We start from the raw sequence: 26,122 nt of genomic DNA, 5'->3' as shown, positions 1-26,122 counted from the left end.
TGACATTTTCAATTTATGACTCCTCCGCGGTGGTGGGTGTTACTCAGGGCGTGGATATGCAGTTGCTAAGGTGTTTTGGTTGGTTGGTTGCTATGAAAATCTAATGCTAGTAAGTGTGAATGGTATAACAGCAGCAGCTCTCTTTAACAAATGTCTCACTGATGCGAAAGCGTGAGACAAGCAGTTATTTAAAGCATTCATGCGCTGTATTTATACAGACGTGACTGTTGGCACTGCAGATATGCAAATAAGAACGTTTCCCCAGGGTTTAGTAACGTACAGTGTGAAACATCAGATTTTAAATAGCCACAGTAGAGTTATCTCTTAACTATTGGTATAATATGAGTGTGAAATGATAACACAGAATTCAATTAATTGGGGGTTAAGTATACTTAAAGGGAAACTTAATTTTTTTAAAATATTTAAACATACTGTAAACACAGAGTTAAACATTTGATTTTTACTGTTTTGGAATCCATTCAGCTGATCTCCGGGTCTGGCTGTACTACTTTTAGCATAGCTTAGCACAATCCATTGAATCTGATTAGACCATTAGCATCACACTGAAAAGAGTTTTGATATTTTTCCTATTTAAAACTTGACTCTTCTGTAGTTACATTGTGTACTAAGACAGACGGAAAATTAAAAGTTGGCGATTTTCTAGGCAGATATGGCGAGTAACCAAGGGAACGATTACTGCAGCCATGTTATGGCAGCAAAGTCCTTGATTATTATGCCAAAATGAGAGTATAGTTCCTAGCCATATCTGGTTAGAAAATGGCAACTTTTAATTTTCTGTCGGTCTGAGTACACAGTGTAACTACAAAAGAATCAAGTTTTAAATATGAAAAAGATTGAAACTATTTGGTTACTTCTTAGCGTGTTGCTAATGGTCTAATCAGTTCAATGAATTATGCCAAGCTATGCTAAAAGTGGTACCGCCAGACCTGGAGATCAGCTGAATGGATTCCAAAACAGTAAAAATCAAATGTTTAACTCTAAGGAAGCTGGAAAAATGAGACTATTTTCAATAAAAGTGGAGTGTCCATTTAAAGCTGCTATCCAAAACTTTTTTTAGTTAACATGTGAACCTTACCATAAAAAAAGTTTTCAAACATACTGATTTCTCAGATGTACATTTTTTTGTGTTTAAAATACCCATTCGAGGTCTCGGTTAAAGTGTCTCAAACTAAAAAAGTATAGTTGGGCAAGCACTGCTTTTATACTCATCACGTCCACAACAGAGAAATGTCACATACATAAAATTTTTCTTCCTCTTGAATGGGCAAACGAAAAAAAAAAAAAAAAAAAAATGTATGCTCATCTGTAATGTCCTACTCAAGCCGCACTTGGAAAAGTTGATCAATCAACTTGGTCATCTGCATTTTCCAGATCAGATTTGGCTCATATTGATAAGGTAGTTAAGACGATGTTAACTCCTGCCAGTATTGCATTGGGTGCTAATCTTTAAAACATGGTAAGGAGCGTCACATTTATGGTGGACGTCAGATGTTTTCAGGCCAATCACAATGTACTGCTAAGCTGTCAAATTAGAGGACGCTTCTCACAACGATGAGCTTTGTACAAAATCAATGCGTTTCAGGGAGGCTGGGCATAGAGGAGCAACAATAATGTACAGTATGTGATAAATAATGTGTTTTTGAACCATAAACCATAAACCATGCAAACATATTGTATTATACCAAATAATGTTGTTTTTGGCAACGTAATAGGTTTGTGTTCTTGTGTTCTTTGTGTTCTGATATTTAAACAAAAGTGTAAGTAAGCATTATGATAATATAGCTGTATTGTATTCAAATTATGCTAAATTACAGTCTAGACAAGGAAATAAGCTAAAAGCAAGCTCATTTGGATCTGTAAAGCGAGCGTGGTTTCTTTGTGCAAAATATATTTTTCGATTTAAATCTCAAGGCGAAATATAACCCTTCACGAGTTTTACGCCAGCATGCCCGATGTGTCCACACGTTACCCAGCAGCCCAGAGACGCCTGAGACACAGAAGCCGTTGTGTGCACTTATCAGCACTAAATGTCCATTCTCTGGTGTGAACGGCCTCTTCTGTCTTCTCTTTTGCCCTGACTGTGTGACTGTGGTGAGAAGAGGGTGGGCAGCTGGGTGTCTGTCTGCTCTTATGATCGGGCGTATGACTGGGAAATGTGGCAGCGACAGCTACATGGTTGCATTGGGGATGAAGTAGTCAGACATAAGAGGAGAGAGAGAGAGAGAGAGAGAGAGAGAGAGAGAGACGGCAGTGAGGGAATATAACATAAAACCAGTGGGGAAAGAGACATGTTGAAGTTCAGCACCACCCCTCGCTCAAGGTGTGTAGAGATGTATGTGTAAGTGATGTGTCGACAGTGATGTTTTTCGTATTTAACTGGATCCAGGATAGCTGGTATCTGATGATAGGATCTGTTTGTTTAGCTGGAGGAGATTAACTCAACCTGGTTTTAAGGTGTGTAGGCTTGTTTGTGATCTTTGAATGACACGCCTCTGGATGTACGTTGATCTGTTGGGTTTTGTGTGGTGTTTAACTGTGCCTTGTGTAGGTTTTATTTGCATAATAATTGAGTCAGGCTGGTTTATGTGATGGATGAGTTGGATGGTAACATTGGTAAACCCTGTGGCAAGCTAGTTAGTTCTAATAGTCTCACCTGAACCAACAAGAGTTTCCAAAAAACAACAGATTCACCATCTTAAGCTGGTTTGGATTTTTCCTGCAGGGGTTTATGTAAATCATGTCTCTCTTTGCATATTCTAGTTTTAAAAAGTGCAAATTTCAAACAGCTTTATTTTTGTAGAGTGTCATAGTTTGGTGTGAAAGTCTTCGTACACATCTCTAACCTTGTCGTATTTATTGTTTGTTTTTTCTCTCTCATAGTCACAATGAGCGGAAGGTGACCTGCAAACATCCGGTCACAGGCGTTCCATCGCAAGACAACTGCATCTTTGTCGTCAACGAACAGTGAGTCATTTCTATCTCTTTCTCTCTCTGTGTCTCTCTCTCTCTCTGTGTCTCTCTCTCTCTCTCTCTCTCCCCATTGGTTCTTCAGTTTCTGCAGTTTTGCCAGAAACCGAAAGCTTTGTTTTTAACTAAAAAAATCAATATCATGATATATGCTTACTAATGTAGCCCAGTACTGTCTTGCTGGAGCTTGACTTATCTGGCAGTTTTTTGGGTCGTAATGAATGCTGTAAGGGAGTATAATGACTTGAATGAGGTAATTAAAGTGGTCCATTCAAAATCGAGACAAATAAGTTGGAGAGATGTTGTTTCTGGGCCACTCAGACTATAAAGGCATCATTATTCTCCATTAGGTTGCTGATGGCCACATTTGTTGGGTGAAATTTACAAAAACATGTCCAAGTCACATTTCACCCTCAAACCAAAGACAAATTTGTTCTTATGGTACGTTTTAAGCAAATTAATCCTAGGATGTTAAGACCATTTAAGATGTATTTGCTTTGGGAGATTTTTTACATAATTTGGACCCCCCAAATTGCCATTCCTATTATGTATAGATTATAAGTCTTTCAAAAAATTATAACACTTTACAATAAGCGTTATTTGTTAACATTAGTTAATGCATATCGGGTTAATCACAGAAAAAGCTTCTAAAGACATATTTTTAAAAAATCTTTTAAAATTAATGTAATGCATATTTTTAGAATAACATTTATTTTGTTTAATAACATTTCAATGCATGTAAAAAAAAACAATGCCAGTGCTTTTTTCACAGGGTTTTTAACTTCCCCACTAAAAAAATGTCAGGTGGTACAACCTCATGACTTTTCAACCTATTCACATTGAACAGGCTACTACTTGGATGCCTGTATTAGGTTTTGCCTGTTGTACCAAGGCCAATAAATATAGTTTTTAATAACTGTTAAAAGATGAAATGGCGTTTACTTGTTTAACATTGGTAAGGATGTGTAACGATTCTCGTTAAGATCGCGATTAATCTATAGCAGAATAAAAGTTTTTGTTTACATCATATATGTGTGTGAACTGTGTATAATAACTTTGTATAGATAAATGCACAGACATGCATGTGTATATTAGGGATGCACCGATAGGATTTTTTTGGGCCGATACCGATTTAAACAGAAAACTTCTGGTCGATACCGATATTAAACATACAATACTATACAGTTGGTCTATTAGCTAGTTTATTTCTGCATCAAATTATTTTTACCTGAACACGGATTGGATCTAATTAACATTCAACTGACCAACATAATAAGAGAGGCACAAATTAAGCTAAAACAAATATAATAAGACAACATGACAACCTTCAAAGGTGGTTTTTGCTATTCAGCATTTATTTTATTAACGACATTAATTTATTTTTTTTACATATAATGGATTTCTTTATGCAGTTAATTAATAAACAATCGGTATCGGCCTTTCTCGTGCTATTGCCGATATGCCGATGGTTTCAAATTCATCAAAAATCGGCCGATAAATATCGGCGGCCGATACATCGGTGCATCACTAGTGTATATATTTTAGAAATGTTTACATGTGTATATACAATTGTATATTTATGTATAATTTATATTATATATACATATAAATACTTAATATGTACTTTTTTTTTCTTAAAGTTATACATGCATGTGTGCATATTTACATATACATAATTATTATACACAGTTCACACACAAATGATCTTTTATTCTGCTATAGATTAATCGCGATTAATCGTGAAGCATCCCTAGTTGTACCACCTGACGGATAAAGTGTCCCATTCTACTCATTACATGAAAGTAGCTGTTTTTCAGTATTTGAGACAAATCAATAAACTTTCATTTAGCCAGAAGGGTCACTTGGGGTCTGCTGAATGATGCAGTGTCATGTTTACTGTTACTGCTTGTTTACTTCTTAATAAAAGGCCTGTGTTTGCGGTTGTACCACACTGACATTTAAGAACATTCAAATTGTTGGACGGAAGTTATTCAATTATCACAACATCTTTAAAACTACTGATATTGGTAAAATTTGTTTATAGGAAAGGTTTTGAATGTAAAATAATGCCATAGTGCCTTATTTTGAATTTTTTTGTATTTTAAACACATTTTTTAATAGCTGTTTATTTGTTCGGACAGTTGCACCACCTGCAATTGTACACATTTAAGATACCAAAATATTAATGTATATTTATTATTAAAAAAAATACTAAAAATGTATTTAAACTTAGTAAGCGACACATGTCATAAAAGTAAAAAAAAAAAAAATGCCTCTGGACACAAAAATATGCATGTCATGTCATTGACCCATACGTTAACATAAAACGAACAGTGACCATTACTTCTACAGTGTTAATTGATTTTAGTTCATGTTAATTTTTTAAGCTTAGATTAGTTAATGCACTTAAACTAACACAAACAGTTGTATTATTGGCATTAACTAACATTAATGAAGATTAATAAATGCTGAAAAACTACGTAGCTCATTGTTAGTTTATGTTTACAAATACAAATTTACTGTAAAGTGTTAAACAACGTTCAATTTTCACATACTGATAAAAACATGCCTTGAATAATGCATTGTAAGTCACTTTAGATAAAAGCATCTGCCAAAAGCATTAATGTTAATGTAAATAAATGACCAAGAAGACATTCATTGATTGAGTTTCGTGAGATTCTCTTAACATTATTCACAGCCTGTCTGCTAATGGATGCATGTGTTACTATGTGTGTACCATCAAATACAAGTGAGTCACTAAATAATCAACACACCCCCGCAATTTCACACAAAGCTGCTACTAATTAACAGACCAGAGGGCTGCATTACATCGGATATTCGAGGTGAAGTCGGATGAGACCGGCCCAGACGAGGAATAAAGTCCTGACTCTTCACAGCTCACCTCTGCTGCTGCTCTCTTGATAACTGCCAAGCTGAATGCTTTGAACTGCTAAAAAAAACTCGACTGAAAGACTTCTCACTCTCAATGATTTCCTCTCTCTTTTCTCCTGTGTCCTCCAGCAAAGTGAAAAACTTTCTATGCTAACTTTCACCGCTGAAGGCTGTGGATGAACCTGCCAGTTTAATCTCTGTTGTTTCTCTGCCTAAATCGTCCTGTAGATAAACCTCACACTCCTCCATCTCTGAGGAGATGATGGGAATCTGCCATGAAAAGAACTGTTTGTGCAGCAGATATCTGCATCTGAGGATGATGTACGGTGCCTCGTTTTGATAGCTTTTTTGTCAAACACAACAGCAGAAGTTTAGTAGTTTTCATGCTGTGGTTTTCCATTTAATGAAAATTGACAAGATGGATGCACACCATAAACGACATTCATACGAATAGTGCATTTAATCATAAACCATACAGCAGCTTTGTGTGAGCAAAAATGCTTTGGCATCAATGTATATTTAAATATGCCATGTGCACGTTCATCATACCAGCTCAGTGCAACAATGTGTCATTGGTTTTCACTTATGTCGCATTAAAGGAATATTCCATTTTCTTAAAAGAAAAATCCAAATAATTTACTCACCACCATGTCATCCAAAATGTTGATGTCTTTCTTTGTTCAGTCGAGAAGAAATTATGTTTTTTGAGGAAAACATTGCAGGATTTTTCTCATTTTAATGGACTTTAATAGAGCCCAACATTTTATACTTAACTCAACACTTAACAGTTTTTTTCAACTGAGTTTCAAAGGACTATAAACGATCCCAAACGAGGCATAAGGGTCTTATCTAGCGAAACGATTGCCATTTTTGACAAGAAAAATAAAAAATATGCACTTTTAAACCACAACTTCTTGTCTAGGTCCTTTCCTGCGTGACCTAACATAAATGCGTAGTGACGTAGAGAGGTCACGTGTTACATATATGAAACGCACATTTGCGGACCATTGTAAACAATAAACTGACACAAAGACATTAATTGGTATCATTCCACATACAACAACGTCGGAACGGTCCTCTTTCTCCACACTTGTAAACACTGGGGCGGAGTTTCGCGTTCGTCCTCTGTGACCTCTTGACCTCATGACGTATTGCGTGGGGTCACGCTGGCGCATCACGACCGGATCTAGACGAGAAGTTGTGGTTTAAAGGTGCATTTTTTTTTTTTTGTCAAAAATGACAATCGTTTCGCTAGATAAGACCCTTATGCCTCGTTTGGGATCGTTTATAGTCCTTTGAAACTCCGTTGAAAAAACTGTTAAGTGTTGAGTTAAGTATTAAATGTTGGGCTCTATTAAAGTCCATTAAAATGAGAAAAATCCAGCATGTTTTCCTCAAAAAACATAATTTCTATTCGACTGAACAAAGAAAGACATCAACATTTTGGATGACATGGTGGTGAGTAAATTATCTGGATTTTTCTTTAAAGAAAATTGAATATTCCTTTAACCAATCATGATGCAGGACTTTGATATAATTATACTTCAGTCTGTTGCTCACACCCAGAGCTATATGATTTTAGAAGTCTTGAAAAACATGCGTGGTATAAGCTACTGTTATTGTGCTCCTATTTCATAATTATAGGATCTAAACAGCATCTTTTGAGCCAATGAAATAAAATATGACAGTATAGTGAGGGAGTGCTTTTTTGCCCTTCTGATGTTCAGGGTTTCAATTATCACCTCCATCACACGCTCTTAGTTGTAATGCAGCGAGGTAGATGTTAATGAGATTTACACTTATTTTTACTTTGTGCCTTGTTAGAAAACGTGAGAAGTCTCACCGTGTGTGTCTAAGTTTGCGCTGTGTGATGTCAAGCTTGCCATGTTATCTCGGAGCAGAGAACGTGACGTAATCCAGGCTTTGATTGGTCGAGAGCATCTGATCGATTTACAGCATCTGCTTTGGTTGGCGTTTTTTTATTCACATCTGAGTTTTACTGTACTATGAATCTGTATATTGTTTTGTTGGCACCTGTGAATTATTCACTTGTTTTATGAATTTGTTAACGGTAATATATGTTTCAGTTGTTTTTGATTCTTAGATTGTCGCAGACAGAAATCAATAGAGGGTGAGAGATACGGTCAGTCGGTTTGATAGAGATCTTAATCCTATGGCATAGTTCATTTCTTATAAAAGATCAATCACAGGCGTTAATTAGATGTCAAACTGAATCAAATGCAATTTTCAATTTGCAGTTCTTCAAAAAAAGCTCTCGTCATTAAGCCATAGATTTCCTTTGCTTCTACCTTGAACACAATCTGCTTATCTGACACGCATAAAGCATTGCTGTTTAACATCATCGATTTGTCTTAATCAGCTGGACAATAAACTTTTCTAGGCTATCGACAGACTGACAGATTGATGAATCTGCCCGGTCCTTACCCTCCGGAGGACTTAAGTTTGAAATGCACATTTACTTTACACACAACACATTGTGAATTATATTTAATAGAAAGAATTGTTATTGTACATATTGGATTCTTATAGCACCTCACGGATCTGCTGCTTTAAAGGGGACATAGGATGAAAATCAGACTTTTTCCATGTTTAAGTGCTATAATTGGGTCCCCAGTGCTTTTATAAACTTAGAAAATGTGAAAAAGAAAAACCCAGTAACTTAGTTTTGGTAAATCATTATCTGCAAGCAAGTGAAAAAATAGGTAGTTGAAAGTTGGCACCCCTTTTGTTGTCAGAAGGGGATAATACCGCCCCTTAATCTGCACTATCCAATCACTGCACTGCCATTTAGTAGAGAAATTAGCTCATTTGCATTTTAAAGGACACACCCAAAAAACGGCACATTTTTGCTCACACCTACAAAGTGTCAATTTTAACATGTTATAATAAATTATCTATATTGTATTTTGAGCTAAAACTTCACATATGTACTCTGGGGACACCAATGATTTATTTGACTTCTTAAAAAAGTCTTGTTAAATGTCCATTTTAAAAGCAAGTGGGAGAAGATGCTAAGCATCTCGCCGCTCTTGTGGCCTCTCCTGCACGCTAATGGAGAAGGCTAATGGGTTTAAATGGTGCACTGGAGCTTCGCTTTCCCGATAACAAGGTTACGTAGGCCCACGGACGCTTTTTCTTACACCTACACCCTCACATCGTTCTTACGGCTTCCTTCACGCTTTTAACAAGAATTACACCTCACTGATCTGTTTCAGCTTTCGCACAGACTACATAACAAGTGCTAGACACTTGTGCTGCACAGTGACAAAATCATACGTGCGCCCTTGTTCCCACATCGCAGTAAAACCAGATTCATTGGGCCGGACTTGTAAATTTTGTGATTTTGACCCTGTCTTATACATTTTAAATAATACTCAAATGTCCAGTTACAGCACAAACAAACATGCACGCATTAATCAACTTGTAAAGGCCTCATCAGAGGTGACAACACTACTGAATGCATTGGCACAAAGCTAGTTAATGAAACTAAATTTAACATTCATGTTAAATTAGATTGCGACTGTCTCAAGCTTTGAAATCATTAGAGTCCTGCTGAGACCCAAGAAATTTTATGCATACATTAGTCATTATTTTTTACCCTTCCTATTCAAACCTTCACTGCTCCCTCTTTGCATTATTTCCTTTTTGTAGCCCTGCTGGAAAAAAACAGGTCTTCAGGTGGTCAAGCTTTGTTTAAGGACAAGAACCACCCCAGCAGGACCACAATATAGTCCACCAGCTGGCCAAAAACCCTAAAACAAGCTTGTGACCTCATTTGAAGAAACTATATAAAACCAGCTTCTATCGAAAGCTGTTTTTTTTCTGGATTTTTCAGCAGGGTTGCCATTAATCTTCCTTGTTTTTGATGGTTTTATTGAGTTTGTGGTGAATGTGTCATGATTATAATTTTCTTCTGAGTTGTTTTGAGGCCTGATATGATTGTTCATTCAGTTCATTGTCTTTCCTTTTCTGTTTTCTAGCCTGAATTGTGGGAAACTTGTCCATCCTGTTTTAAACAGGTAAAGCTTTGCTGAGAGCGGAGTGGTCGACTTCTTCATGCCATCTTTTCTCTTAAGCTTCATTTGCTTCTTGGTAAAATAATAGAGCCTCCATCCATCCCTGGTTGTTTTGCGCTTCTGTCTCATTAATTCTGCTCATACACTAACCCAAGACTCTGTTTGAACTGGATTGCCTGATATCCTACTATGCATTGCTAATGTGAAGATATGCTAGATTTATGTTTGCCATCCGATTTGTCTTACCCACGTTGAATATGAATCATGAATTCAGTCGGTGGGGATCGAACGCTTGGTCTCCGTCAGAAATGAATTGTGTTGTCCTTCGTCGCGTCACATGGTTTTTTATGAGTCTACCTGTTTGTGAATGAGACCGGGAACGGATCAAGTTTTGGACCGATATAAAACAATAGTTTATTTGGATTCACTGTCTTAAGACGGATCATTATAAAGCTTGATGTTACATAATAGGTGATCAATTTCTGGTAACGTTTTGGAGACCTTTACAGCATCTGTGGTGGTGTTTATGCTACAGTTTGCATTTAAAATATAGCACATTTTAAACGTATATACTAAAAATGTTAACTAGAACAGTGAGATAAAAATATATTCTAGAAATATAAAATCAGTGTAACTTTATTTTTAAGTGTCCTACATGCCTGCTTCTGTATTTTCGCCATTTTGTGCCAAAAAAGCTGTGAATGTAGTGTCATCTTACTTTTTTTGGGAAAAACATCTGTCATACAAAGTAGGATGGCAATTGAAACTTACAGAGTACAGCTTTCACGCATTTATACTGAAGTAAAGCACAAATCCTGTGTTAAATAAAAATTCACCCCATATGAACGATTCATTATGCATATTACATTAAAGAGTTGCTTTACATAATCATTTAACTAAATGCTCCGCCTCTGAAACAACTTTTTTTTCTTACTGACATCACCAAGCACTTAAACTTTTAAGCTCCACCCTTTCAACAGCCAACATTTCCAACCTCTCCTCAAACTCACTCACGGTCAGTTACCCCTGTGGTTTAGCCGGGTGACGTGGGTAATTTCACACCTCCTACTGTAGTGTTCCTCTGAAGAAGAGAGGTCACATATCATCCGAGAGCGATGCCCGCCGCCAGCGTGGTTAAGCGTTATTTGAAAGCAGATTAATTAATGAACGCTAATAGCCGTGTTGAATGCTCAATTTAATTTGAGCTCAGTGGCCTGGAAGGTCATAGTCTGATCATTGTACTGGCCTGGACCTGCAAGCCTGGTCCTCAAATGAATCTGTCATGTACAATTAGTGCATCACTTATAGTGTAACTCAGAATGCCATTGATAGTTAGGATGTTTAGAAATAACACTCAGGACAACCTAGCGACCGTCTTCAGTCTTAGAAAGTGTCAAAAAGTGATCTTGTAGTGTTTTTTTGTTCGTTAAACAGTTTCTGCGTGACACAATCAGCTGACTGTTTGCATCATCTCTCAATGTGGTTCTTTGTGTCCAAGTTGGGTGTTTGTGTCATTATGTAGCACACATTCAGACAATCTGTGTTAAATGCATGAGTAATGTTTTATTTCCTGATTCTTGCAAAAATGGAAATCACGACTTTCTCAGAATTTTTTTCAACAAAACATTTATTGCACTCAAGTAAAAAATGTGCTACCCAGCATTTTTAGTTGTAATATAGTGCTGGACTTAAAAGAGACATAAAACATAAACATGTTAAACATTAACAATAGAATGTTAACATTTAATAACTAAAACAAATGAAATAAAAAGAATTAAAGTAAATTTTGTACCCTACAACTGGCCAGCCTTAAAACTTTAAAAACACTAAACGATCAACATTTTGAGGCTTCAGGGAGGAAAGCAGGCATGTTACAATGTTTCCCTGTGCTAAAAACACTTTCTGATGAGGAACTTGTGGAAGTGATACAGAGGTATTTTTTCGAAACAAATATTGTTGCATCTTCACTCTAACCGTGGCCAGCAGGATTTTCTGCAATGGCGTTCATTTTTTTTCTCTTGTGTGAAAATTGCAGCTCCAAATCTACCAAGTTAGCAACTATGTGGGTTGTGGCTAGAAGGCATACAGCTATGGGCAAAATTCCGTGAAATCTTTTGGGATGAGAGCTGTTTTCATACTAATCCTACCTATAAAACCCAACATTTCACAGGATTTAGGCCATAGCTGTATTTGATCTAGCCAGAACTGCTGTTTTTCATCCTAATCATACCCCATACAAACCTAACCCTGAGCCCAGTATCTTGCAAGATTTGGCCGTAGCTGTATCCCCTCTAGCCATCGACTATGTGTTTAGGTCTGCTGCCTTCTTACCCTACAGTAACATTAGCTACAAAAGTGAGCGACACCGAGCGACACGCACTTGCTTGATGGGCGTTCCTTGGCTAGTATCTAAAAGCGGTATCAAAAGTCACTTCAGAGGTATTGTTAATTTACAAGAACAATTTTTTTTTGGATTTAAAAGTATTTATTTCTCGATAAAAGTAACAAAATATATGAGATAAAATGCCAAGCTGATCAGATATATACAGAAATACGCATTTTCCGCCAGCTTGAATTATTTTCTTCGACTCTGCCACAGACCTACGTCACGCTGCCACTTCACTCCGATTGGCAGTCGCTTTGTTGCATCGCTCAGCATTTCATAAAATAGCCTTCTTGTCTATTTTGGCCCACCTTGCTCGCCCAGCGGCGAGCTTGTCACTGGCAAACGGCCACTCCCATTGAAAATGAATGGTAGCCTGTCGCTCTGTCTCTTGTAGCTAATGTGACTGGGGGGGTCAGGGCGCACTCAAATTATCTAAACCAAACCATGCCCCAGCACGATTGTACCCCCTCACTACTCCCCCAGAAGCACACACTCACACTGTACTTCTTTCGATCCAAACCTGGGTGCGCTTTCGTCGATTGTTTTGAACAAAGCAGGAAGTAAAGCACTCTCTTAACACTGGAACCTATCGTAAGTCTGTGTTTTTTATTAAGAGTCGTTTTGTGCGCGATGACACACAGCCCTTTCACATGCCTATCATATTGCTTAGTTGACCTGTTGCGTGTACAAGCTCGGACATTCACGTAACCCTGCAGCGCGCATTGTAATAATGGCAGATAAAGGTGAGTGGTTGCGCAATTGACATCTCTCCTTTTGAAACGCGCTCTGGCGCGATTAGCGATCACACTGCACCTTCGCGCCTTAACCCATGGGAATCGTGTCCAGCCCACCTCTACAACCCAGCCAGGGCGCTATTAACCAATCTGGGCGCGGTACAGAGCGATCATACTAGTCAAACGAAGCAGGCTTTGTGGGTCAATTTGGATAGTGTGAGTACACCCTTAATGTTCATGTCACGGGAGTGACAGCAGAGCATGTGAAAATTAGGAAGAGAGAGGAGAGAAGCGATCAGGTCTGATTGGTGAATGATTAGGGTTTGGTTTGTGTAAGTGTGACACGATTTGACTGATATCTAGGGCTGCACGATTTGGGTAATTTTTCCCTTTGCGGTTATTGGTGCTAATATTGCGATGTGCGGTTGCGATTATAATGGGTGGTATCATGAGTCAACTTGATGGGTTTTAAGGAAAATCCACACACAGTTTAGTGATAACGCTAAAATGTGTATTTGTAAAACTAGAAATGTTTTCAAATTGCCACGTGATGTAGCAACTGCTCAGTGTCAGTAATCCTAAATCCAAAATACCGCCATACAACAGACGTAGAGTTTTGTTTTTTTAGCTACCATATCACTGTCAATCTCCTCTGCATCCATCTTCGCTCTGGTATTTCCGCGCTGTGCACACACAAGTGACGACGCACGCCGCACACGTGCATGCCACACATGCACTGCCTTTTTTGTTTGTTTTTCTTTATTTTTTTAAACAGAAAGAAAAATCATCAAACTGTTATCAGAAAGTTTGTGTTAACAAGTCCACACATTTATTTATTTATTTAATATAATTGCAACATTTTGCTGTCATATAATTGCACAGGCTGACATCGCGATTGCGATGCGATTAATTGTGCAGCACTACTGATATCGCATCTTGGATTGTTGTAAAGTAAATACGTGAATGCAGCATCTGAATACAGTAAATACTGTACATGCAAGTGAATTGCCGTCATTGAGAAAGAAGATCGCATTTATGTGTAAATCAGGATCGTGATTTTATTTTCAATTAATTGTGCAGCCCTACTCCTAATGCATCATCTATCCCGGGTGTAGGCAAGTTTAGTTCCAACCCTAACACAACACACCTGAACAAGCTAATCAATGTCTTTAGGATTTAGACAGCAGGTTAGATTATCAGTGCTTAGGCTAAAATATGCAGGACTGCGGCTCTCTAGGACCGAACTTGCCTACCCCTGATCTATCCATTTACCAGTGCTTATGTTTAGCTCCCTTAAAATGGGAGGCATTTTTCTCTTGCAAGGTGACCTAGAAGCTAGGCCGCCTAAGTTTTTACCCTGTTGTTCGCTCTAGATAACAGTGTTCTCCTCAGATGTCAGAATATAGGCCAACCCTGTGGGGCGATGCCCCTCATATTCAGCTCTCACATTCTGAGGGAACTCAGGGGTTAATTGTTTTCTCCTTTACTTTTGTTAAATGATGAGGATATGCCGCCAGTGTTGCATGATATACGGTAAAATACTTTGACTTCTCAAGTCTTTCCTGATTCTTTTGCCCTTCTGGTTGACTTGGTCATAAACTTTGTATGTAATTTGTCAGACCTGTAGTTGGCGGGCCATTTAAGGTTGTCAATTGTGTGAGAGTAGATCAGAGGAGACATGGGGTGAGTAATTGCTTTGATGCATTGGGTCTGCTCGCTCATGTCTCTCTCTCTCTCTCTCTCTCTCCAGTTTGTGCTCAGCTGAAATCAAAGCTAAGTGCTGTCGATGCAAAACATTAGAGAGTTTTGAGCTTTTTAAGACTATATAATTCCCATAATTCCATTTATAGCATTTTAAGTAACTTATTTTGTTTGTCATAAGGGGAACAATTGGATATAATCATATAATCAAGTTAATATGTGGTCTAGTTTTTAAGTTTAATGGCTGTACTTTAGAAAAATAACAGTGATTTTAAGAGCTTATTTCCAGTGCAGCACACCGCATGCTAGGCTTTTGACTGTTTAATACTTTAAATGCCAGTCTGTCGTTCATTTATGCTTTAAGGGACAAATTAAAAACATGATTGACAGCACACAGTAGATGCTGTAATATAAAGACATTAGCAGAAGATAATCTTAGTAAGTCTGGTTTGTTTGATGGTCTGTATGTTTAATATGTCATTCGTCTATGTCAATCATCTTCTCAGACCAGCGACCAAAGCACCAGTGACTGAAAAGAAAGAGCGTCCCACCAGCACCATGAGTGAAGCGTCCAACTACACCGGCGGCTCGGACTACACAGCACAACCCAGCAGTCCAACATTAAGAGTGAGTTTACAAACAAACACACACCCCACCAGTCCAATGTCAAGAGGGTCCAACATTAAAGAGCAACTATTATTAGATTCACGTTTTTACATTTTCTTTGGTGTGTAAGTGTGTATTAGTACATGTTAATGATATGCAAAAGGTACAAAACCTAAAGTAAACTATTATGCGAGTTATTTGCTCCAATGTAAATTTCTTTTCTTGGACTACAACAAACACATGGATTGTAGGCAACAGTTTAAGTTCTGGGATTGGTGATGTAGACAAGACCGACATTCTCATAATTCCTCCCACTTCGCACTCAGCCTGTAAGTTAACTCCTATTAGCAACCAAATCTTTCAAACATGGTAAGAATCGTCACATTTCCTGTTGATGTCAGAGGTATTCAGGCCAATCACAACATACAGATTAGCTGGCCAATCAGGGACTCAAAGCTTTTAAAATCCATGCATTTCAGAAAGAGAGTGAAATCTGGAGCTAAAAAAATTACGTTGTGTGGAAAATAATGTGTTTTTTAACCATAAACCCCGCAAACACATTGTATTATACCAAATACACAAAAAAAATGTTTTTAGCAATGAAATAGGTGCTCTTTAAGTGTGAGTTTACAAACTCATACAACACACCCCAGCTGTCAAAACAAAGAGTGACTACAACACACACACACACACACACACACACACAATACACCCAGTAGTCCAAAATAAAGCATTAATTTACGCACACACACAACACACAACTTTTTGACCTTAAGTTCGTTTTATTGACACAGTGGGCGATCCCATCATGCATCAGTTGCATGTTACACAATTAATGTCCTCATTACTGCACACATGCCTATTTCATGTGCTGTCGTTGGTTGATGAAATGTGAACACTCATCCGAAATGGGTTCACATGATCTACTGGTAGTTAATATAGACTTTCTTTGTTCTTTTAAACCATTTTTTTTGTGATGAAATAGAGGCTCAGCTGGCATTAGAAAAATAAATATGTACATGAACATGAAACACTTAAGCAAACATATTACCAATTCATGAATTCTGTGGCTCACAAGTTTGTGTCAACATTTGATGGTTCCCAGCAAGGCACTAACCACACCTTAAACATTGCGAGACCAACACATTCAGGGCTATCCGGACCATGTGACGTCACTGTGTTTTGTCGCCGCCATTTTTGTGTCCGGCAGCTGCGCGCCCTGTTTAAGTCTATGGTCACAGCAGCCACAACTACTAGACAAAGATCAATAAAACGCTCCCAGGAGGTTCACAACAAATTACAATATTCATGGGATATGTTGTACTGTTGGCTGTAACAACAGTCTTCATAGGAACTCCGAACTACAATTTGATTCTATTCCAAAGGAGTTCGATCGGTGGAATAAAGGATTGGCTTCAATCAGAAGTGACCACTAAAGATAACAGAAGTACTCGCCTAGTTTTAAATGAATAGTAAAAAGTTTTCAATTAATTAAATAATTAAGTAAACGGTAAGTGATAAAATAAGAACAGAGAAACAAATGAAAAATGGACAAATAAATACAACATCAAGTTGCAGTTTTTTGATTAACATATACAGCTGTCACTTTAAAAGCTGACAGTTTGACTTATTTATGAGCGTATGTGACTGTCAAGTGCAATCCTGAAAGGAAATCAGAGCTCTGCTTGTGTACGTTTTTTCCCGCTGAGATGTTATGGACAGCAGAATTTCTTTTTGTGTCCCAGCAACTACAAACAATAAATTGTAATGCATTATGATATTGCTTTACTAGATCCTTGGCATTTATATGAGATGGCAGGTCTCACAAATGTGTCTCCTCATGAAAATAATGCATATAACTTTAGAAATATAGTAGATATAATGGCGTTGTGTACTCAGAAAATGTGATTCACTGTTAACTGTGGAGTGCAGGGTTGTAACATTAATGGTAACCGGATACAGCGTGCTAGACAGAGAGATTGTTTATTTGCGTTAGTAAATTATAGCCAAAAATGTTTACCAAGTTATCTACTCTATATATAATAGCAGATATTATTAGATTTTATTTATTTACCATTATAATTTCTGGAAATATTTAATACAGAATATGACAAATAATGAAGGATCCCAAGAATTTGACGTTTTGTTAATTTTCCCCCTCATGCCTTGTTTCTCATAGAAAAATACACATACATGTATTTATATACACACACTGAAAGCTGATGCATGGCAGAAGGAAGTGTATTAGTTGTTTGTTTTTCCCCGCCAAGTCAGGAAACAATGTCAGTTTGACTTAAGAATGAAACTCGTTTTCCATTCTGATGATTTATTGCATTTGTACATTGGAGGGGTCGTGAAGTCTGAACAGCTGCGTCACTTTTAAAAGCTTGACGCTGACTAGAATCATCTGACTGATTGTGTCTCATTAGAGAGAGAGAAATGACATTTTGCAGAGACGGATAAACCATCTCAGCAGATTAACATACTTCAAATGTTGACATTTAGCTTATTGAGGTGAAAATTGTGAGAGTGTTTCCTGTTTAAAATTCAGTTTACAAGTTGAAATTATTTACAAGCTTATCACTGAATAATGTATACAAGCAAGCCTGATCCTCAAAAGTGCTGTTTTGTGAAATAGTCTCTCATCCTGTGTTTGTAGCCATCAAGGTCCTCAAAAAAAGTCCACAACTTTGGGAAGCGATCCAACTCCATCAGGAGGAACCCAAATGCCCCTGTGGTGAAAAACGGGTGGCTTTATAAACAGGTATGTGACTCCAGCACTCCTACTTTGTGTCACATCATATGTTTGCATGGTGAATCACATAAGTAATGCTCTTTATATTTTATAATATTTAATACATTTTATCACTGATTTTGGTTCACTCTGACATGTTTTCCTCCAAAGCTAGATAAAAGATTATGCACAGCTCCACAATATATATTTTGCACTTGTCTATAATTTAAAAATTGTTTCCTCTTAAGTACAAAATAACATAACATAAAAAGCGAGCGGCAGGCTGTGATACAGCTGCCTCAGTCATGTCTGTGTGTTTGATCCCCGCATGGCGTTTCTTTAAAAGCACCATGTTTTTACCAAAAACACGACTTCAGAGAAGGTCTGTCCCCTTCCCAAAGCATCTTCCATCAAAGCAAACACTAAATCATTCGGTTTTGTTGTCTATATTAAAATTTACAAGCTTACACGATGCAAACAAACAGTATAGCACAAGGGAGGAATGAAAATGTGATTCATCTCTCAAATGAAATAACAGAGATTAACAAACATAGAAGACAATATCAGAAACTGAGAGATACTAACACAGACAAATGTTTTGCTATATCAAAAAATAAAGCTGGTGCTGTCTGAATTAAGAGAGATATTGAACTTCTCAACCTGCAGTGGGTGGGCTCTGTTGCCCCATATTGCACTCTGATTGGTTAAAGCGCATGATTGACACATGTTGTGCTATTGGACCCTTGCAGGACAGCACTGGGATGAAGATGTGGAAGAAGAGGTGGTTTGTGTTGTCAGACATGTGTCTCTTCTACTACAGAGGTGAGCTGGATGTCAGTTTATATAAATGCACATCTAAACGGGGTTGAACGTTTATAATGCCTTGCTCTTTTTCTTTTAGTTACAGTATACGCCTTTAAATGATCAAGTGTATGATTATCTACTAGTTTTGCTTGATAACCCAGAGAAAGCCTTCGGATACGCTTGGTGCTGCAGTATTTTTCTTTAGCTTTTGTAATTTTAAATATGATAAATTAAGATGTACTTTCTAGTACTTTACTTCAAAGGTTTCTCACCGTATATACTATTGATATAAAAATATTATTACAGTTTCGTGAAATATATAAGATAAATTTATATCGAATCATATCAGCACTACTAATATACTGTCAGGCAGAAAGTATAATGTCAAGTCATCTGAGCCCAAAGGTGTCGGAACTGGACGGGTATGTCACTCACTGCCGAACTTCGCCCCGCTACTCCCCGAGGTCTCCTGCTGTTAGATATCTATTAATTATGCAATTAAATAGTCTGCCAGTGCAATCAGATCACACTTTCATGGCCGGGTCCATGAGGGGCGAGACTGTTTATTGGCTGATGGAGAAGAGAGATGTGTTGTAGCCACACAGGAGACGTGCTTTGATTGCATATCACCTCTCTCTTTCTCTGGAGTATTGAATATTGCTCAGGAAAGACCGGTTTGGCATCTGTAAATGAAAGTGGATGTAAATGATGTAGGGCAGGTAAGGTTCTGAACTCGGTGTTCGCCTATAACCAGAGAAGTGTAAGATCACTCGTGCCCCCTGTCTGTGGTAGACGGTACTACACACAGTTACATCGCCACAGTGGATTAAATAGTTTCAGATGGCCATCATTTTTGCCGGATTATCCAAATACCTAAACACCAAAAGCTATTTAGTAATATGTTTACTAAAATTGACTAAATCCAATATTACAGTAGTTTATTGTTACAGTAGTTTAAAGGATATGCAGCAAAGGTTAGGGCAGAAATGGCAAATACATTTGTGTTGGCATAAAACAGAGTTGAGAATATTCACTCTTGTTGTAAAATCATTACATTAAAACAAGCACAAAATATACATTTTATTAATGTTTATTTTAAACTTTTTCAAAGTGTGATTATAATAAGGAAGTAGCGATAGGCACAGGTGTGGAAGTTTAGGTATAACAGGCATTCAATTCTGTAGTGCAGATTTCTGTTGACATAGGCTTCATGTGGGCTTAAAACACAAAAAGTATTTCAGATATAGATATATATATACACACCATCGTGAGGCATTTTATGTTGACTATGAGAGAATTTAAAATCTGTCAAAAAGGGCTGTCATTCTTTCCTGGCTATAAAACTTCTTCATCTTGAGTTTCTCTTTTAAATCTTTCTGTATTTGTTGATTCTTCTTCTGTGTGTTGGTGGACTGTGAGCCACTGGTGGATTTTTGTCTTCTGAACGCTGCATCACAGATCTGAGCATCTCACAGCGCTCCTGAACTCAGCGTGTGGGATGCCTGTGAACATTTATAGACTCAAAACTTGTAACTTTGAAAGGATTTGCTTCATGTGGTGCTATTAGATAAATGCAATCCTAATTGATGCGTGCATAGAAAACAAAAAAAAAAGATTTATGAGAAAAAAGATTTCCACGGGTAAGCACTGGTAAGATTTCAATCTTATTTTTATGCGATTTTTTACAGATAGTCAATTACATGACAAACTGTACTTGATCAGTTAAAGCGCAAGCTTGTGGTTGATAAATATATTGTCTGGTTCTTAAAAATGACAGTTATATTAACAGCTAGATAACACAGTTGTCAATCACTGTGTTGGTAAGCTGGTGTGACAGAAATAAAGTGATGAAGTTCACTATTTAAAGCAGTCACACCATTATTGATGCAGCTGACCATTATTTCCATCAGCCTTGTTGAAACATTTATCAAACCCCCCATAAATGAACATCCAGTCTTGCCTTTAGACTTAGCCTTGCCTTTAGTCTTGTACACTGTAAAAATATCATACATTTTTAAGTTTAATTAATTTAGAAGTAAAACAAATGTCCACTTTCTTGACTAGTGAAAAGTTGCCATAAATTTATTATAATATTTATCCATTAAAATAAATATTTATTACAAATAAAGTTGAAATAACTTCAACTTTTTTTATAATTTATTGTAAAAAAAAAGTTTAAATGAATTATAAAGCAAGTAAAATCAACATAAAAATGTAAGTGTAACAATACATTTTTTACAGTGTACTTACAAATTTATATTATTTACTTCAGACATACTTCAGCTATTGTTTTGCTTGGACATAAAGTTGAACAGGTTAAGAGTTTTCTTCATACTTTGTGACCGTTGTGTATCTACTGTATGTCATGACAAAACTTTTTTATTTGGAGAGGTGGGTCATTGTAAAAAAGTTTGTGAAACTGATGTAAATATTCTGCATTTGTCTCTCTGTCTTTTAGATGATAAGGAAGAAGGGATCCTGGGCAGTATTCTTCTTCCCAGTTTTCACATCTCTATGCTGTCCGTAGATGACCATATAAGCAGAAAATATGCCTTTAAGGTCAGAACCTGTTTTTTTAAAATCTTTGAAATGTGGCCATGTTTTTATGTAAATGTTCTGTGTAACTTTAAGAAGAAAATAATTAGAGAGGGAGTAAAATGATTGACTACTCTCCACTAAACCTGAAATACAGCAGTGTTTCAAAGCAACACATGCTAATAAATGATTTGCAGCCATCTGTAATGACGAAGAGCACCCTGACATCTCTAGGGGTCAAACATTTGGATGTCTTGAGCTTTGGCACTTAAGGAATATTTAAGATTCAGTTAAGGTTAATCATCAACATGCTGGTGATTTAACACATTATTTGCTTACACTTATTAGTTTACAATAAGCATGGAAACATTTTATGCTATTAAATTCTAGTGGCTAATTATATTTTTCCTCTCGGTATTGGCCTATGATAATGTTGAAATGTGTTGACTCACTCTATGTCTCAATCTTCTCATTGTTTCTCCATCAATGGCTTGGCTTGTCTTCGTTGGCGCTGTATCGGCATGTTTATTGGATGGCACTCCACTAATACGGTGAGTCCTGAATGTGCACAATTCCACATAAACATGTTAATTCTCCTGAAAATATCACCACATAGGCAAAAAACTACTTTTCAATATTTAGGCCATTTCACTGCTAGTAAGCTGCTTGCATGTGAAGCACTTTTAGACATTAAAGGCAATGTAGAGACTGTTTCGAACTGTACGTAGCAAAATATGTGCCTTATTTATGTCCTTCACAGATGCAATCTCAGAAAGTAATGCGGTGAACTAAATGTGAGGATAAAAGACTTTAATTAGGATTATAATCATATTTTGGCAAATCCAGTTTCAGCTATCAATCCGATCAAGTGTTTACATGTCCTTTTGAGCAGATTATGGAGCATTTTCATTCAGATTGAACATTTAAACCGATTACAATTGTCCATGTAAACGCAGCTTACGAGAGCATTAATCCAAACTCTGTTAGCACAGTTTGTAATGACGTAATACACCTCTGCTCCCTCCATGTCACATGCACCTCTATAGATCAGATACATTAATACTCACTGTTGCGTTGATCTTTTTTCTAGGTTACTCTGTACGTTCCTTCAACTAGGCAACGCATCCGAACATGCGGACGTACTATTTCAGCACTGACGCAGCCAAAGACATGGAGTCATGGATGAAGGTTATGACTGATGCTGCATTGGTCCACACGGAGCCAGTCAGAAGGTAAGAAAACCTTCAAATCGATTCAAATCACAGATATGGGAGTAATCTGAAGGAAGGACATAAAAAAGTAGGATTTGCACATATCGTTGTTATGCAACTTGCTACAGTTTTTGCTGCCAAATGTAATTAAACAAAAAAAAATGTAATGGTTCAAAAAAGGACAGACTTAGACATTTAAAAAAGTAGAAACAACATGAGCCTGCCAATTATAATGTACCAGAGGTAAGACACTTGCTGGTAGAAACACTATTAAGATCTCAGCTTGTGAAAAAATATATACTTGCATTTACTTGAAAGTTTAACATCTCAGAGGACACTGAGTCACTTTAGCAGATCTTTATAACACAAAACTTCTTCAACTTGTTTCCTCTAAGGAATCTCACAGGCAAAGATTTTTCACACCTTTTCGAAGTACAGAGGAAGATTTTGAGCCTGTTTGTGTTTTGTGTGCGCGCACGATACTAAGACTTAACTCGCTTTTGAGAAACAAAACATCACATCTGTGAATGAAGACACTGCAATGTTTTTTATTAGAACAACCCCTGAAAGCTGTTTGGTTTAAAAGACGCATCTATTGTTAAAGTTTATTGCAGTTTAGTTGTTATTACACTGAAAGCTTTTGGTTTCAATGGGCCATGCAGGGGTAGAGATTATTGGTTAGAGTTTGATTTAACACAGTAGGTGTTAACTTAATGTATCACCGAATATAAAACATATTTTTTCATAGAAATGCCTCTCAATAAACGATTTTGTCTTATTTTCGAGCTCTAGACCAGTGTTTCCCAACTCCCAGGATGCTTAAGATTTTTTTTTATGAAACACCTGATTCAGCTCATTAGCTTCCTCCCAGAATGTTGGAGAGGTCTGCGTCCGAAATGGCATACTGTGACAGCAGGTTCTGTATTTGCATTCCCCATGGGGCAAACCGTTCAAACTCTGTGTATGTTTTAAGGATCATTCTGAATCTGATCTTTTTCAAATGTCCTTCGCAAAAATGCAATTATCTCAGCTTTTTGCTCAAGATTTTGTATTTTTGGAGGAACCATTTGCAAAGTTATAAAAAGAGAACAAAAGCAGAGGGTCTTTTCTTTTATTTGAAATATTGTATGTTTATATATTTAAAGAAAAACATTTTCTGGAAAGCATTAAACTTTTGTGAAAATCATAAAAAATGTTGGCGCTGGCTGGCAACTTTTTTTTTTAAACGCTGGCGGAGAAAGAGTTAATAGAGCCGCGTAACTGCTTCTGGACATTTTTAAATAAAACAACACATCTCCTCCTTCTTCATTGGGGGGGGGGGGGGCTCACAGGATAGTAAAGGGTCCATCAAATGAACACTTTGGAATCTTGTCGGAACTAGTGGGTCATCTAGATACTTTTCCCCTACTGTTTTTGGAATACTAGGAATTTGGACATACTACTTGCCTCACCTACTGCTTTTCGCCTACTATATAGTATTGAAGTAGGCGGTTTCGGATGCAACCAAGGTTTGAATTAACAAAGTAACAAGCTGATGTGTAAAATCAGGTGTTTAATGTAGGGAGACATCTAAAACATCCTAGGAGGGGTGCCACGTAGGACTACATTGGGAAGTTCTAGACCAGGGTTCCTCAAATCTATCCTGAAGGTCCGGAGCACTGCAGAGTTTAGCTCCAACCCTAATCAAACTACCCACCTGTGATGTTCTAGTCATCATGAAGACCTTGATTAGCTTACGCATGTGTGTTTGATCAAGGTTGGAACTAAACTCTGCAGGGAATTGGACCTCCAGGGTAAGATTTTTAAGAAGGGGGCTCTAGACTGAAATTCAATCATACTGTACACACTTGAAAATGCGGTAGGTGGCGCCAAATACACATAAACAAGTTCACCTGGACTGAAGCTACCAGATAAACTACAGTTGTTTACAGTAACAGTCTATTGTAATGAAATATTAATGAAATCCAGATGGACTGCAGGTTATATATGATATTGTATGCCATATGAAAAGTTTTGAAGATGATGAAGAACCACACTGATCCCCTTTGACTTAATGAAAGTTTTTTTTAATTAAATTGGTTGTCCCATCATCAATTATTACTTACTTATTCACTCTCATCTTATCCAAACCTTTCACTATATTCAGTATTACGTACATAAACAAAATATTTTTATTTACAACAGCAGTCACAAGAACCGATGGTGCTTGCTACATTTAAATGTATGGGAGCATATTTGAGAGCTGTAAAATAAAATCATGTTGTCAAAAATTTTTGATTTGAGAAATAAATTTTAAACTGTTTTAAAATGTTGACTCTTCTGTTTCTTACCTGCAGGCTTGATAAGGTGAAGGTTGAGCCACGTGGCCCTCACGAGATGAACAACATGCTCAATCACAGAGTCCTGACCCGACCCGAGATCCAAAACAACGAGAGGAATCGTGACACACTTCGCCAAGAGGAAAAGAAACAGAAGCCTTTGGAGACACAAAAAGAGAAAGAAAGCAAAGGTAGCATGCATAAGGATGGCGAGAGACATGTCCTTCAAAGAGACAGCGAAAACTACGCTCTCCAAATAGACGCTCAAAGACTGACGCTGCAGACAGACGGAGACAGGTACATGCTGCAAAAAGACGTGGAACAATACGTTTTTCAAAAAGATGGGGAGAAGTATGCCGTTCACAAAGAAGGAGATAAGTATTTACTACAAAAAGACGGACAGAAGTACACGGTGCACAAGGAAGGAGATAAGTACACGCTTCTGAAGGACGGCGACAGCTACGTCCCATCAAAAGAGAGCGAGCAAGTCTTGCAGAAGGATGGAAGACATCCTCTCGCGCTCCAACAGGAAGGAGATAAACACGCTCACCCGAAAGACAGAGAAAAACCAGTCCCGCCTCCACGTGAGGGCGACAAGTACGGATTCCAGAAGGAGGGCACGTTGGAGCGCCCGCTCACCAAGATCAACAGCATCAAACTTCAGCCCGCCCAAGCGGCGGCCATCGCCGCGGCCGTATCGGCATCCCGACAACACCAGAGCGGATCCGCTCCTTACAAACCGCCTCAGGTCAACGGATCCGGGGAACGAGGAGGAGACCGAAGCCCTGCAGACGCTACCAACACTTTACCACCGAGGACCCCGGTTCCTCCCCAGCCAGTAGAACCTGAGAGAACGCTGAGCAGAACCAACTCCATGCAGCAGCTGGAGCACTGGGTTCGGACCCAGCGTACACGAGGCCCGGATGATGACACCAGGAGGTGAGGACGCCTCAGTGTTTCATTTCCAGCTCATTTGTGGCTTTATTGAGTTTATTGCTGCTTCAGTCACTACTGCATATCTTTATTTGTACTGCTTAGATTGTGAGTGTGTGTTACAGCATCACATATTAAGAAAAAAAACAGATTTCAAAGATAATACAGTTAAAGTTTAATAATATCATATGCAAATATTACAAAAATCCTACTTTGTTGCTGGATATATATGCATACCCTTGC

The 26,122-nt window shown here is 37.6% G+C and overlaps 1 protein-coding gene across 26 annotated transcripts in view; it reads left to right on the top strand.

Annotated features, from left to right (window-relative positions):
• plekha5 (pleckstrin homology domain containing, family A member 5) overlaps positions 1 to 26,122 on the top strand; it is a 135,645-nt gene that overhangs the window by 85,058 nt on the left and 24,465 nt on the right. For 18 of the 26 annotated variants that reach the window (XM_065273462.2, XM_065273456.2, XM_065273455.2 and 15 more), the window contains exons 4-11: positions 2,902 to 2,985; positions 9,882 to 9,920; positions 15,245 to 15,365; positions 18,004 to 18,108; positions 18,828 to 18,900; positions 21,341 to 21,441; positions 22,534 to 22,649; positions 24,965 to 25,885. In XM_065273462.2, the coding sequence (XP_065129534.1) occupies positions 2,902 to 2,985; positions 9,882 to 9,920; positions 15,245 to 15,365; positions 18,004 to 18,108; positions 18,828 to 18,900; positions 21,341 to 21,441; positions 22,534 to 22,649; positions 24,965 to 25,885 (1,560 nt within the window). Of the gene's footprint in view, positions 1 to 2,281; positions 2,342 to 2,901; positions 2,986 to 9,881; positions 9,921 to 14,787; positions 15,213 to 15,244; positions 15,366 to 18,003; positions 18,109 to 18,827; positions 18,901 to 21,340; positions 21,442 to 22,533; positions 22,650 to 24,964; positions 25,886 to 26,122 lie in introns of those variants that run through there. The other 8 variants (XM_065273461.2, XM_065273442.2, XM_065273459.2 and 5 more) reach the window with 4 other exon arrangements.

The sequence above is a fragment of the Paramisgurnus dabryanus genome, chromosome 1 (assembly GCF_030506205.2).
Source record: "Paramisgurnus dabryanus chromosome 1, PD_genome_1.1, whole genome shotgun sequence".
Lineage (NCBI taxonomy): Eukaryota > Metazoa > Chordata > Actinopteri > Cypriniformes > Cobitidae > Paramisgurnus > Paramisgurnus dabryanus.
The sequence above is the reverse complement of the archived record's forward strand: the minus strand, read 5'-3'. Positions and strand labels throughout refer to the sequence as shown.